At 35.8% G+C, this 15,566-nt stretch overlaps 1 protein-coding gene across 7 annotated transcripts in view; it reads right to left on the reverse strand.

The window, feature by feature from the left end:
- The window catches only part of ALS2 (alsin Rho guanine nucleotide exchange factor ALS2), a 73,353-nt gene that overhangs the window by 55,012 nt on the left and 2,775 nt on the right, over positions 1-15,566 (reverse strand). For all 7 annotated transcript variants that reach the window (XM_019838484.3, XM_011285476.4, XM_019838485.3 and 4 more), the window contains exons 2-3: positions 4,363-4,445; positions 2,999-3,153 (exon numbers count right to left, since the gene is read on the reverse strand). In XM_019838484.3, the coding sequence (XP_019694043.2) occupies positions 2,999-3,153; positions 4,363-4,382 (175 nt within the window). In that variant the 5' untranslated portion in view covers positions 4,383-4,445. The remainder of the gene's footprint in view (positions 1-2,998; positions 3,154-4,362; positions 4,446-15,566) is intronic.

Raw genomic sequence — 15,566 nt, forward strand, 5'->3', positions numbered from 1 at the left:
TGGTTCAAGCATAGAATATTCCACAGGTATTCATCTTCTAACAAATATCACCTTGTAACATTCTGAAAAATAATGAGAATTCTACCAACTGGAGGAGGCTACTTTCAAATGAAAATGAAGGGTTATTATTCCTTTCCTTCAGCCTCATCCTACAAAGTCCTAGAATGGATCCACTACAAATGGCTACCATTGTAGGCTATTACAGGAGCAGTTTCCAAGTGTTCAAAGACAAAAATAATGACCATGATAAGATAAAATGAGCAGGGAATAAAATAGATACATTGACTAACATCTAAAACATTCACTACTATTTGAATAGGTCAGAGCAGCAGAAAATTATGCACTAGAATAAACATACTAGAGGTTTATTTTGGCCAAAATTAAGAAATCAGCTTTATACTTCCAGGTCATAAGAAAGCACCAGTGTTAACAAGACATGGTTGTCTTCATGTCGTGTAGAATACCATGTATAATTTTAAATATTACACAGAATATACATTGTTTATGATATAGCATTTCTGAGGTGCCATTTGTTTAAAAAGCAAATCGTCACAACAAAACAAAACAAGCAAAAAATCCCCAATAAAACTATGATTAGCTGGCTTTAGAACAAAGGGCAACTGGCTGGCTTTAAAAGTCAAGTAAAGGGACCCGTGAGTTGGGCACATGAATGATGAGGACTTGTTTCTGTCCAGGTGTGCTATCAAGTCGTAATCTCTCTGAAGTATTGTGGTAGTTTAGGGGCATGTGCACATGACCTGTATTACCTAAAAAAGTCAAATGGAAATAAAGACTTGGCCGTGGGTTTTGAAAAATACTAAGCCACGCCGACTATCCCTCTTTTTCCATATAAGCATAGACTCATCCATTTTTTTTAATTAATAAGGAAATAATGAAATAAATTTATACAAGTTTGTTCCCCCACAAAACAGCAATTGAGCTGATGATGAATAAAATGCATTCTTTATCTTGGGCCTATTATACATGGCAAAAATAGCAAATATATTTATACACTCAAGTTAACTCACCAGAACATCTATGTAAGAAAGAACACAAAAGTGGCTAGAGGGAACACATGAGCTTTTATTAGGGAATTTCCAGTTTGGATAAAAAATACTGAGAAAATAAGCTCATTAATTAAGTTCTTTTAAACTTTTCTTCCCAAAAGATACAGCAATACACACTTGAAACAGTTCACCAACTCTTTCAATGATTATCATTCCACTAGAACGAGAAATAGTGCACAGAAATATTTAGACAACTCCTCCCTTTTTTCTACCTGGAGTACCTCAAAAATAGTGATTTAATGAAGTGTCCTCACTGAATTATGAGCTAATAGTCAAACTGCATAGAGACAAAGCAGCTTGAAAATTTCCAGCATTCCGTGAGTACCATTTTCTCATCTGGGAAAGATACCACTAGAGATCTTTTTCCCATTTCAAACTACACACTTATGTGAGATGAGATCTTTTTTGTAACTTTGACACTTAAGACTAGGACACTGCTTAAACATGAACAATGACAGGCAATTTATATTTTTTAGATGTTTTCCCTCTGTTGTCCCACTTTTAGGTATGATTCTAGAGGTTTAAAGATCACATTCATAAAGGATTCCTGAATCTCTTACTGAAGAGTTAATAAAACAACAAGAGAATTCTACTTGCACATGCTTGAGAACTGTGTATTTTGAAGCCCCTACAGTCGGTATTGAAAACAGTTCACTTTTTTTTTACAATAAGGCTTTTTCCAAATTCTGGCCTAATAATAATATTCTTATTGTATATCATTACAATGAAAGTGATATAATAAAAAAGAGGCTAGGGCTGCCAGGGTGGCTCAGTCGGTTAAGTGTCCGACTTTGGCTCAGGTCATGATCTCATGGCTTGTGGGTTTGAGCCCCACATCAGACTCTGTGCTGACAGCTCAGAGCCTGGAGCCTGCTTGGGATTCTGTGTCTCCCTCTCTCTCTGCTCCTCCCCCATTCACGCTCTGTCTCTGTCTCTCAAAAATAAATTAAAAAGTTAAAAAAAAGAAAAAGAAAAAAAGAGGCTAGAAAGAATTCCATGTGTATCCCATAAAATTACCAAGGTCAGATTTAAGCTTTATTTCTTAGAATTTGTTTTCCCTTAGTTCCTACAATGAAAATATCAAAACATTATCAACTACTTAATAAATGCTTATGGAACAGAAATTTATAAATTAGTTGATGGCAGTCCCAGCTCAAACCAAATTTGCCATGATTGAGTTGGTAAACTGCTATCAAAATTAAAGGCAACTCTATAAACTATAACCTATGCTTCTCTTATAGATTTATTTTATTACATGTTTTTATGAGCTGCTGTTTATGTCTAAGAAAAACTGTACTGAGACAAGACAGCCAAGCAGCTTAAAAAGAGGCTTTGGAATCAGACTCTCTGAATTCCAATCCTGACTCTGACACTCCAATAGCTGTGTGGGCTTGTGGAAATTCTTTAACCTCCCTAACCTTCAACTTCCTCATCTGTGAAGTGAGGACAACAACACTAGCTACCTCATAAGGTGGTTGTGTGAAGACTCAATCAGGTAAGACACATAAAGTGCTCAGTACAGTGCCTGGCATGCATCACTGTTTAATAAACGTTAGCTAATAACGTTAGCTAATAATATTAGCATTATCATTCTGACACATTTAATGAACAAAGGTCCAACAAAAGAGTTTCTGAATGTTTCAAAAGTTAATTTTTCATGTACTTATTGCTATAAAAATTTACAAACTATAATTCTCCCTTTTATTCTAGTTATAATGTATCTCAAATTTAAGAACTACTCTGATTTCTGATAAAGGAAGTAAGGACATATTTTGAAAACAAAAACCGTCTAAGCTCCAACGAACTTCATTAAGAATTCCTGGTATCCAGTAACTCCCTTACCTGACCCAGGTATTGTCCAGTAACACCCTTACACACCCAGGTATTGTTAGCATTTCAGTTAGTATTTGTTAAGCCACACTTTTCAATACCTTCAGTCAGAAGAACTCCATGTTTCACTCCCAGGGCTGCTTGAAGAACAGTCTTTCCTCCCCAGCCCGGCAATCTCTCTGGTGCTAAAGAACAGGATCCTGCCTGCCAGACATGGACCAGGCCTCTTTCTTTGGATCCTTCTGCCTCTACTGAGCTACAAACATTAAGAAAAACCACTTAATTGTTCCTGTAATTAAAACTGTATTTTGGGGGGATATTTCATTAGATCTGTACCTTTTACCGGCACAGGTGACTGGGTCAGATGGTTTAGCACCTATTTAATGCTTTGCTTAGGACACAGGGGCAAAAATAAAACAACTGTTTACATAAAATGCTTGAGGACAATCTAAACCCACAAATTACTTAACTCTATCTAAGGAGCAAACAAAATCTGGGCTATTTTTTGAAGTTTTAGATTTAATAGCACAAAATTTTAAGATTCTAACTTCTCAATATTAAGTCCTTGTTTAGATAGTAAAGTTACAGCATGTCCCAAGTTGGAGTCTTATTTTAAAATTTTAGTTTTTAATGTACTAAAAAGTATCTGGTAAGAAGGAAAAGTGATCCATATTTTACGTTACACTGAGTAAGCTCTATAATTGCTATTCGAATTTTTAAGAATCAAATTTATACCAGCAACAGTAAAACTCTGCGTGCTTTACTCATGTTTTAGCCAAAGAATTCTATCCATGTGATGACTCTAGTGCAAAGAACATAAAACACACAACTTCATAATAATAACCATACTATAATTGCCTCCCCTTCTAAGAAAGAGGCATAATAAAATACCCTAGATTTCCTTTACACCAAGTTTCCCTGTCTTGCCACTGATGATACTTTTTCATTTTCTTTTTTTCTAGAACACTAGTGCCAATTTTTTAATGAGGCACAGAAACTTTTATGGTTTTATTTATTTTATAATATCTAGGGGTTTCTCTATTTTTGCTAGGTAATATTCCTCTAAATTATGATTAGGCATAACCATGGTTTTATGAAAGGAAAGCCGCAAACTTAATCCTCCTTTTTAAATATCATTCATGACTAGTTTTCTAGGGATAGAAGATGATTAAAATTAATAAGGCTTTGTCTGAAGATCTACAATTGTGGGAAAAAATGGCTTCAAAAGCTTTAAGATGATGAAGACACCTCGTGCCTTTTTATAAGCATAAGAAAGAAACTAGCAACAAAGCTGATCATTAATCAGCTTTATTTTAGTATCTTTCTCTCTTTACCAATCAACACAAATGTCACTATTCCTACTTATTAACCACGAACAAGAAATTAAACTGAAGAGAAGCTACACATATGTAGAATCGTTTGCATTTTCCTAGAAGGATAAGGGAGAAGGAAAAAATGGTTTTACCTTCTCTTCTTTGAGTCCATCGGTCAGGGGCAGCAGCACTCCATCACCAAATCATTTCTTTTTTGCAAAAGGCATATAAAGACCTAAATGGCAAAACACAGGTAAGCACAAAGAGCAATGAAAGAATATTTTGCTACTTCATTTCTCAGATTAAAAAAAAAAAAAAAAAAAAAAAAAAGGACAGCCCTCTAACAAGTGCACATTCACTGGGCAATAAATATGCAGTGAAACTATTTCAACTATTTCATATCCTGCCTGCCAAAGTTGAATATCTAGACTGAGCCTGCCCACTGAGCTTATAAAAATGCCTATTGACCACCAAATATAATGTCAAAGGAAGAAAAAACTACCTACGATTAAGATGTACTTTGTCAGGCAACAGGTTTTGGCTTTTAGTATAAAGAAGGAAGTTCAATCTGAAAACTCAGTGTTAAATATTCATTTCATATACATTAAGGTTACTTTTAAAATGCTTCTGGAACACATGAACATGTAAATACCAATTGGGAAAGAATTTCTAAAATCTCTTCAGTAATGTTTCAGACTCAGGTAGTTTTAATTTACATTTTTCAGCAATGCACACACACACACAAAAAAATCACACCATTAAAATTAGAATCTTTTCTATTTATTGGAACTAGCAGTATTTTCCACATATCAACCTCCATTCAAAACCACAGTCCAAAGGGCTGGAAGAAAGAGATTTGGATTTTAAAATATGTTTCAGGGGCACCTGGGTGGCTTAGTCACTTAAGCATCTAACTCCTAATTTCAGGTCAGGTCATGATCTCAAGGTTCATGAGTTCGAGCCCCACATGGGGCTCTGCACTGGTGGTGCAGAGCCTGCTTGAGATTCTCTCACTCTCCCTCTCTCTCTACCCCACCTGTGTTTGCTCTCTCACTATCAAAATTAATTAATTAATTAAAAAAATAAAATAGCTGTTTCAAAATCCGCCATTTAATAGTAAAGAGCTATATGAAAATTATGGCACAAATATCATGACCCATCAGTTTAGAAACTCATTGTTTAATGAAGAGACAGAAAATAAACAAGCAGACAAAAATGCTCAAAGCATTCAACTAAAAATTCACATTTTTAAGGGCACCAAAAAAATCATGAAAATATAGGCAATGATGTTTTATTTGTGAGAACCATAAAAATACTCGGGCCAAATGTATGGTTTTTCTGCAAAGGATATGGCATGGTCACTGTAGTCTGAAAACAGCCCACACCAGCAGGAGTGATGTAAGAGCCATCTGTTTACTCCAGGTTGCCTGTGAATTCTTACCGTTTACCATCTGTATATCTGGAGGAAATTACTCTCTACCTAATGCTTATTTTAGAAAGATGGTGAATCATTCAAAGTTGGATGAAGGGTACCATGTAAACAGAACATATACCTGAATAGATTTAATAAATGCTATTAATTTAATAACTATGATGATTAAGTGGTACTATGCCTTGTGTGTGATGATGATTAGCTTTTACTAAAATGTACAGTTCACGGTGTACAGAGAAATTCTGAAGACAGATCTAACCTGTGCTTATCTGTCAGAGATCAAGGAGTAACTAACTGCTCCCTTGATTAAAGTTAAACAGTACCAGGTAAAAAGCAGAGAACTCCTCTGGGAGGGTGTGGAAGTGCACAAGCACACTTTGCCTCCCATCACTGATTCACTGGATGTAAAGTGGATTTTATCCTACTACCTGACAATCAAAAATGTTGAGAACCTTTTAGCGAAGTGAATAAAACAGTCAACCTTTTTCCTCTTTTAGTGCCACATTTTTTGAATACAAAGATTTCTTAACGTGGTTTTCATCTTATGCCGTATTTTTTTACCACCACACATTTTTTTCAAATCCAAATGGAATTAAAACCATAGAAACTGTTCTGAAACTTTCATTATAGTAAATAACTATAAATACTAGGCAATATAAATACTACATATGCTACAGAATAATGGCTCCTCCCAAAGATGTCCACATCCTAATGCCCAGACCTGTGAATAAGTTAGGTTAAGGGCAAAGGAGAATTAAGGTTGCTAATCAGCTGACCTTAGGAGAGGGAGATTACCCTGGTTATCTGCGTGGTTATCACAAACATCCTTAAAAGTGGAAGAGAGAGACAAAAGGAGAAAGAGAGAGAGAAAGAGAGTTGAAGGAAACATGTCAGAGATTCTTCACTGCTGGCTTTGAAGTAGGGAAGGTGGGGAGCATAAGCCAAAGAATGGGGGTGGCCTCTAGAAGCTGGAAAAGGCAAGGAAACAGATTCTCTCCATGAGCCCCCAGAAAAGAAAGCAGCCCTGCTGACACCTTGATTTTAGCCCAGCAAGACTGGTGTTACACTTTTAACCTAAGGAGTTGCAAAATAATAAGTCTGTGTTATTTTAAGCCACTAAATTAGTAGCAATTTGTTAAATAGCAACAGAAAGCTAGCCAATATACTATTTTGTACACATCTTCCTAGATTAGTATTTATAAATCTATCTCACTTTGTTTTAATGGTATTTATTATGTTTGACTTACAAGAAGACAGGTCTGCCTAAGTCTCAAAGACAGCAAAGGGAAAAAGAAATGACTGCTAAGGAAACATAACTAAAAAAAATATTGCAGATAAATGTAGGAAGCTTATGTTATAAAGTTTTACCTTACATACTTAAATTTATATTTAATGGCATTTAGTGGCATTTACCAACTCTATTTAATCTAACATTCTTTCTCAACTGTGTATCCACATAGAGAAAGTAAACCCAAAATTTTTGTTTTTCTAATATTTTTATGATCCCCAATCCAGGAAATCTTTAAGATTTGCCTCAAGCATTCAAATCGCATTTAGATTTTTGTATCCTCTTTCATTGCTTCACATTTTTAATTGTTACAAAATTGTCTAATCATGGGGCTTCTTCTGGGGATATACCTTACCAGGTGAATTTTAAGGTTCTCATTCTACATTCCTTTGAGGAACAGAATCCCTAAACTCTGCTACTTTTCTTCTATTATAGTAACTTTCCTTCATAGGTCTTTATTATATTAAACCAGCTCTGCATTTGGGCGCCTGGGTGGTTCAGTCAGTTAAGTGTCCGACTTCAGCTCAGGTCATGATCTCATGGGTCATGGGTTCAAGCCCTGCATTAGGCTCTGTGCTGATAGTGCAGAGCCTGGAGCCTGTTTCAGATTCTGTCTCCCTCTCTCTCTCTGCCCCTCCCCCGCTCACACTCTGTTTCTCTCTCGCTCGCTCTCAAAAAGTAAATAAACATTAAAAAAAAGAAACTGTGTGTTGTACAAAATCCGGGGTCCTCTTTTGCCTTGCACGGCCTTTCCAGAGATCAAAGTCACCTGTAAAATGAGCAAAAGAGACTCTAGCATCCCCTCCAGCTATTAAGTTCTATGAATTACACTACAAAACCAGATTCATTTAAAATTTTTTTTAATGTTTATTTATTCTTGAGAGAGAGACAGAGTATGAACAGGGGAAGAGTAGAGAGAGAGGGAGACACGGAATCCTGAAGCAGGCTCCAGGCTCTGAGCTGTCAGCACAGAGCCCCACGTGGGGCTCAAACTCACGAACCGCGAGATCATGACCTGAGCTGAAATCCAGAGCCAGACACTTAACCGACTGAGGTCACCCAGGTGCCACTAGGAACCTGTAATCTAAAACTATCATTTTTGGTGGGAGTCCGCAACTTTTAACTATTTTATACTTCCTTTACTTTCTTTTATGTACTTTTAACATCAACTTCATCTTGAAGAGTATACTGGAAAGCTGCGTTGCTTACAAGACCTTCTATAAGTGCTTTAACTATGTATTCTAATAGTGATGATTTACATTTCTCTCCAAAGTTTTAAGTCTATTTTATGGTAAACATACTTGCATATAGTGCCCAGATTAATTTTGCAGGGAGTAGCCTGCCTGCAAACACTCACCTGGCTCATCTTCTCACTGGAAGAAGGAAGCCTGAGCGCTTTTAATTTCATAAAAGGCTGCCAACTTGGTAAAAGAGAAACCAGTAAACAAATGAGAGGTCCTTTGTCCTAGAACAACTACGACTTGGTAATATATTAGACGTAAGTGGAGGATAAAGGAAAAGGAGGTATCAAAAATAATTTCTAGGTTCTGCCTTGAACAACTATGTGTTGGTGGTACCATTTGCCAGAACGGGAAAAGTAAAAAAGATAGGAGTCTGAAGAAGTTTTTTTTTTTATGTTCAAGATGCAGTGAGAAATACTAGAGTACCTATGAAGAGCAGCTGAATATGTGAGTATGGAGTTCAGAAAAAAGGTCTCAGCTATTGATATAAACTTGGGAAGGCATATAGATAATATGTGAAATCAAAGCAATGGATAACAACATCACTGGGTGTGTAATAGGAAGAAAGGGACAGGACCAACCTGTAAGGAGCTTCTGCATCTACAGATTGGATAGGATGAGGAATAGCAATGACAACTGAGTGAGAAGTGATCTGAAAGGTGGAAGAAGCATGAGTCTGTGGGCACATAAAAGCAAAGCAGAGTGTTTCCAGGAGGAAGGCCTGGTCGATTAGGTCAATGCAGCTGGGGTCTCAGGTTAAGAACAAAAATCTGTCCAGTGGACATGCCAACACAGATATCACTGTTGAGCATGGTCAAAGTTTCAGTGGTGGCAGGGGACTGAAAACCAGATTGGAGTAGGTTGACTATAAATGGGGGGTGAGGACAAGAAAATTAAGTTCATATAAAGAATTCTTTTGAAAAACTCTGTTGAAATGACAGAGAAATAGAGCAGAAGCTGGAGAAGAATGTGAAGATAAAGGGTGTTTCCTGTATATGTACGGTTGGGGAGATGAGAGACAGTTGAACATGTTTGCATTGACAGTGACACCAATCCTAGATTCAAGAGGACAGAGGGCAGAACCAAAGTCCTGGACAAAATGAAAGAGGATGACATCCAGAACATGTTTTGGGACTGATCTTTCACAAGAGGAAGGGCTGACATTTTAATAAGAAAGGAAACGGATATACATTATAGATACACACATATATTTAACAGATACAGACAGGATTACAGATTTAGTGTTGAGAGAAAAAGTCCCATACGATGGCATGTGTAAGTGAGTAGGACTTCCCAGTATATGTGTGCTATCTATTCTAATCTCATTCCCGGCTCCAGTCATTCCATTTCTTTATTTTATCTTGCCATACTATACATTTTCATATACTGCATTAAATCCTTTTAGAAACAAGGCAGAATACAAATTTTAAAAAAATTAATGTGGAACAGAAATGTGCTAGTGGACTATTCTCTCAAATGCAAAGAGAAAATTAAAATCATGTAGGATTCTATTTATTCATCTCTAATAAACTTTATTCTCTGGATAAAGTCCTCTTCCCTTAATGATTTAGTGAAAGATAAATTTATGAGTCATAAGTATATTAACTCTCAAATGCTAAAATTTCAACAACACCACATGTATTTTTTTCATCTATTATGTTCCAGGTATGCCAGTCTATAATTTCTATGAAAGCCAAAAATATCTTATTCTCTAGGATAGCCCAGCTACTTAACATAGTCCTGATGTATAATACTGTTGGTACTCAATAAATATTTGTAGATAGATTAGGCCCACATAAATAAAGGAGTTCCTGTCCTTAAGGAGTTTACATGCTATCATGTTGTCTTTCTGACAAGAATGATGGCTCTCTATATGGACAGCACCCTGAAAGCATAAAAAAGCAGCAAAGTTGAGCACTTTCAGTCTTATTCTCATATCTCACTTACTGGTTTAAAATAGGTATATTGATTAAAACTATTGCAATAACTAACTACAAGAGTAATGATACTTGGGAGATTAGAATAATAAGACATTAAGATAGAACGACAATAAATAATAGAGTGGTAAACTGTATCATAATGCCCTGAAAGAAACTTGGACATACACTGAATGCAAAATAAAATTACTACAGATTTCATGCATTTACACTGTCTTTTTAAAGTTTGAATTGGCTGCATTTTATTAAAATGTAGTAAACCACATTTTACATTTGTGGATGCAGTAAACAATACTTTTAAGACACTATGGCATTGCACACGTGGTTATTGTTGAATAAATATTTTCTTTTAGAGACTCAGTCAATATATTTACACATGGATCAAGGCAACTTTTGACTCAAACACCTGACTTACAACTAATCTATACACCAACAACTGCTACTTCCTGGATATACCACCACCAAAGCCTTTACCATCCACTAATGAAGGTTGAGGAACACTCATCTTGCACTGCAGCCTTGACAAACCAATCACCAAAGGATGAGGCCACTTCAAAACCCAGCTCTCCCAGCCCTAACTGGAAAGCAATGCCTGATACCACTATGGGAGCTGACTAGCCCCTTAAATACTGACCCAGAGTTCAAGAATCCAGTAAGTTAATGCAGTGAATAAAGTCAGTCAGTAGGCTAGCCTAGAAAGTACTTATTATCTATAATGTTGTTACTAATGGAATAATCCCCCCCCCCCAAAATCATTGATTTAAAATATATTATAAACTCCTGAGAGGTCAGAAACTATGACTTATTCATTGGTACATTCTCGTATCCATAGTAATCACTAGGTACAAACAGGCTACATTTAAGTGAGTACTCAGTGAAAGATAGCGCTTTGTCTTAAATTCCAATCCATGGGTTTCCAAATGATGTAGAAGATTTCTAGTGCCTGTAATAAAAGTCAGTATCATACATAAAAGTAAAGTGTCTAATTACACAGTAGAAACTCATAATTTGCTAATGGTATTCCCTAACAATTAAGATCCTTTTATTTCATGTCAGTTCACAAATGTTATATAACCCAGGAATGAACAGCCTCTTTCTCCTTAGTACATGGAGACACTTTTTGGTGCCATCAGGGACACTTAAGATTCATAGTCTTTTTTATGGCCTGCTTATTTCCACCCTATAAAGTACTAACACTGCACTCTACTGATTGTGAAAATCCTCTAAAATGGATATTACCCATGGGGGCGGGGGGAGGTTGTGTTTAAACTTGGTAACATAAATGCCTAGGGATGCCCACTTAGCTCCATTTTGTATCCAATGCAAATTTTTTTTAAGGTAAATTTTCCCAGATAAATAAAATAAAACATTTTGATGGGTAGTACAATACTAGGAATTGAATCAGGGATATACAAATCAAAGCCACATTGAGATACCACCTCACACCAGTCATAGTGGCTAAAATGAACAACTCAGGAAACAACAGATGTTGGCAAGGATGTGGAGAAACGGGAACCCTTGTGTACTGTTGGTGGGAATGCAAACTGGGGCAGCCACTCTGGAAAAGTGTGGAGGTTCCTCAAAAAATTAAAAATAGACCTACCCTATGACCCAGCAATAGCACTGCTAGGAATTTACCCAAGGGATACAGGAGTACTGATGCATAGGGCCACTTGTACCCCAATGTTTATAGCAGCACTCTCAACAATAGCCAAATTATGGAAAGAGCCTAAATGTCCATCAACTGATGAATGGATAAAGAAATTGTGGTTTATATACACAATGGAATACTACATGGCAATGAGAAAGAATAAAATATGGCCTGCTAAATGAAATAAGTCAGAGATATCATATGCTTTCACTCATATGGGGAATTTGAGAAACTTAACAGAAGACCATGGAAGAAGGGAAGGGGTTAAAAATAGTTTCAAACAGAGAGGGAGGCAAACATATGAGGCTCTTAAATACAGAGAACAAACTGAGGGTTGAAGGGGGGTGGGGATGAGGGGAAATGGGTGATGATGACCACTGCGGAGGGCACCTGTTGGGAGGGCACCCATACACTGGGTGTTGTATGTAACCCATGAATCATGGGAATCTACTCCCGAAACCAAGAGCAAACTGTATACACTGTACGTTAGGTAACTTGACAATAAATTATATTTAGAAAAAAAAAAAAAAATACCAGGAATTGAATTTCAAATTCTCAGGTACTGCAACAATTCGTGTCTGTTATTATATGATAGAATATAATTTCTGATACAAATTGTTTATTCCTTTAATATTTTGCCACTGTTCTTTCATTTAAATGGCCACAATTTTTTCTAAAAAAGGCAGTATTACAGAAACACGGTTCAAAGCATGTTGGCTTATTTTATCAATCAATAACATCTAGAGCTTAAGGTAATCACAGGGCCACATAACTCGACAGGGAGTATACATGCCAAAAAACAGTGCTCTGGAGATATAGGTTTCACTTATTTTTAAAGAGCTAGCAACAGGTATTCTTGATCAGGAATGAAATATTTTTAACTCACAAGTTTAAATACTGAGGTTATACTAGGAACTGGCTATTAAATTTATTATTCACTACTCAAACCATTTAACGCACTCTCATCATGTTTACTTATTGATACCTATAAAGAGAGAATTAATTTTCTTTGAGCAATAACTAGACACCACATTCACAGTATAAAATCAGTTTTACCACACTGTAATAAAAATATAACCAACCCAAACTTTAAAAAGTGTTAATGACCACATGATATCTGTGGTAATTTTGCATCTGAGTCACTCTGATCAAATTCCTTTTAGGGTTTTATGATATAATCTGCTTCCCTATCCTTTGAGAGGTCATGATCAGTATATGCCTGCATTCCCCAAGAGTCTCTAGAATTCCTCTGCAGCCTTAAAAGAAGCAGTATTCCTCATCTTAAGAAAAGCATTTTCCCAGGGGCACAAGTCAAACAGGAAAATAAAATTGACTAAATAATTGGTCTGTCTTCTCTCCTTACAAAAGTTTTACACAGTGGAACTACACTGACACATTCTTTCCCTATTGCAGAAAGAAAAGAATTATTTTTTCCAAAGTCAACTACTTTGAGACTAAAAAGTAAAATAAAACATACTGGAAGAAAGCCCTAATTATACATAAAAACTGTATTTTTAAAAAATGTTTTATTTATTTGAGGGGGGAAGGGGCAGAGAGAGAAGGAGAATCCCAAGCAGGCTCTGTGCTATCAGCACAGAGCTGGACACAGGGATTCATCTCACAAACCGTGAGATCATGACTTGAGCCGAAACCAAGAGCTGGACTCTTAACCAACTGAGCCATACAGGTACCCCAATAAAAATTGTATTTTTACAAAATTTCTCTTTAATTATATAGAATTTAAATTAAAATTTTTCAAGTGCTAGTTTCACAAACTGTGTGTGTGTGTGTGTGTGTGTGTGTGTTCCAATAAAACTTTATTTACAAAAACTGGCCACCAGTCCAGGGATGGTACAAACTGTTAATCATACACAAATCTGTAAAAAAATGAGCAAATCCATGTACCTACCTATCACTCAGTTTTAACATATATTAATTAACGTATTTTTATATTCAAAATGCTTCGGCTGTTTTTAAAATAGAAGGAAAAGTTACACAGATTTCTGAAAGAGCACCACCCAAACCTATCTCCCAGAGTTAGCCACTATTCCTAAACTTAATGTGTCTCATTTCCATATATGGTCTTATACTTTCATGTACTTTCATTAGATACATATGTATCGATATATACCAATGTAAGCTATACTGTTTTAAAACTACATAAATGCCAGGTGCCTGAGTGGCTCAGTTGTTGAGCATCTGACTCTTGATTTCAGCTGGGGTCATGATCTCATGGTTGGTTCCTGAGAACAGGACCAGAGTTGGGCTCTGTGTTGACAGTGTGGAGTCTGCTTAGGATTCTTTCTTTCTTTCTTTCTTTCTTTCTTTCTTTCTTTCTTTCTTTCTTTTCTTTCTTTCTTTCTTTCTTTCTTTCTTTCTTTCTTTCTTTCTTTCTTTCTTTCTTTCTTTCTTTCTTTCTTTCTTTCTTTCTTTCTTTCTTTTCTTTTCTTTCTTTTCTTTCTTTCTTTCTTTCTTTCTCTCTCTCTCTCTCTCTCTCTCCCGCTCTCTCCCTCTCTCTCCCCCCCCCCACTTCCAGCGCATGCAAGCATGCACATGTTCTCTCACAAAAATAAACTTAAAAAAAAAAAAGAAAAAAAACTACATAAATGCATATCATATACATCCTTTAGCAACTTGCTTCTTCACTATTATACACTTGAGATATATCCACATTAATAAGTATACATCATTTTTACTAAGGGATAGTATTTCATTGTATTAATAAACCACAGTTTATCCCTTTCCCACTAAAGTGCAGCTGGATTATTTTACTTTATTGCTATTTTAAGAGCTGCTATTATCATCTTTGTTACATATTTGCTTGGGCAATTGTCCTAAGTTTAGTTAAGAATTCAGCTCAACAAAAATTTAAGTTGTGGAAGAACCCTGGAATGAAAGTTACCCAGCCAGATGCCATTATTGGGTCTAACCCCCACCTTCCTAATAGGGAGTTCATGTGAAACAAAGAAATGCATGATGACTCAGAAGAAAAAAATCTTTGTATTTAATAATTTTTATTTAATAAATAATTTTTATAGTTTAAATATGTAATAAGGGAAGCATGAGTTGAATAATTTGTAGAATTAATGAGACTAAAGTTGATCTCTTTGAACATAATTCACTGTCAGCCAAGTGAAATTCTATGAAACAGACCCAGTCTTTTTCTCATGAGTTGAGAGAACTATACGTTTCCTTCAAAAAAAAAAAAAGTCTTTACTACATTAAAGAATAACTTTACAAGAGCCCAAACAAGGAGTAATTACCCGACTAATTTAAATATTTTTGTTCTACCCATTTGGATCAATTAGTTCAGCTACTTTACCAACTGTTCAGCTTATCTACCAATTGTGTGATGCAAGAAACATCAAGACACTAGGTAAAGACAGCACTATGACATACACAGAGGAATGAGTAAGAGATTGGTATAGGAAAATAAATCCAACACTAAAAAGAACCATGTCAGAATTTGTTACTATTTTATTTGTGGTTACCCTGGCATATTTTCTTAAGGACTGATATCCTACAAAATCTACTACTTTCTTATTACTGATGACTGAATTATCTGGTGATCAATGGAGAAGAGTGACAAGAAAAAAAATTGTTAAAAAAAAAAAAAACCAAAAAGCTCTACCAGAAAAATCTCTCATACAGTTGGACTATGTGCAAGGTTTAATTCCACAAAGTTATAAAAAGGGCTAAATGATCTAAAAGTCATTAAAATCCTCACAGCACTCCTCTGAGTGTCTGAGAAAGGGGTTCAACCTCATACGACACAAAAACAGGCCTTCTTTTACACCATCTCAATAA

Source organism: Felis catus, chromosome C1 (genome assembly GCF_018350175.1).
Source record: "Felis catus isolate Fca126 chromosome C1, F.catus_Fca126_mat1.0, whole genome shotgun sequence".
Lineage (NCBI taxonomy): Eukaryota > Metazoa > Chordata > Mammalia > Carnivora > Felidae > Felis > Felis catus.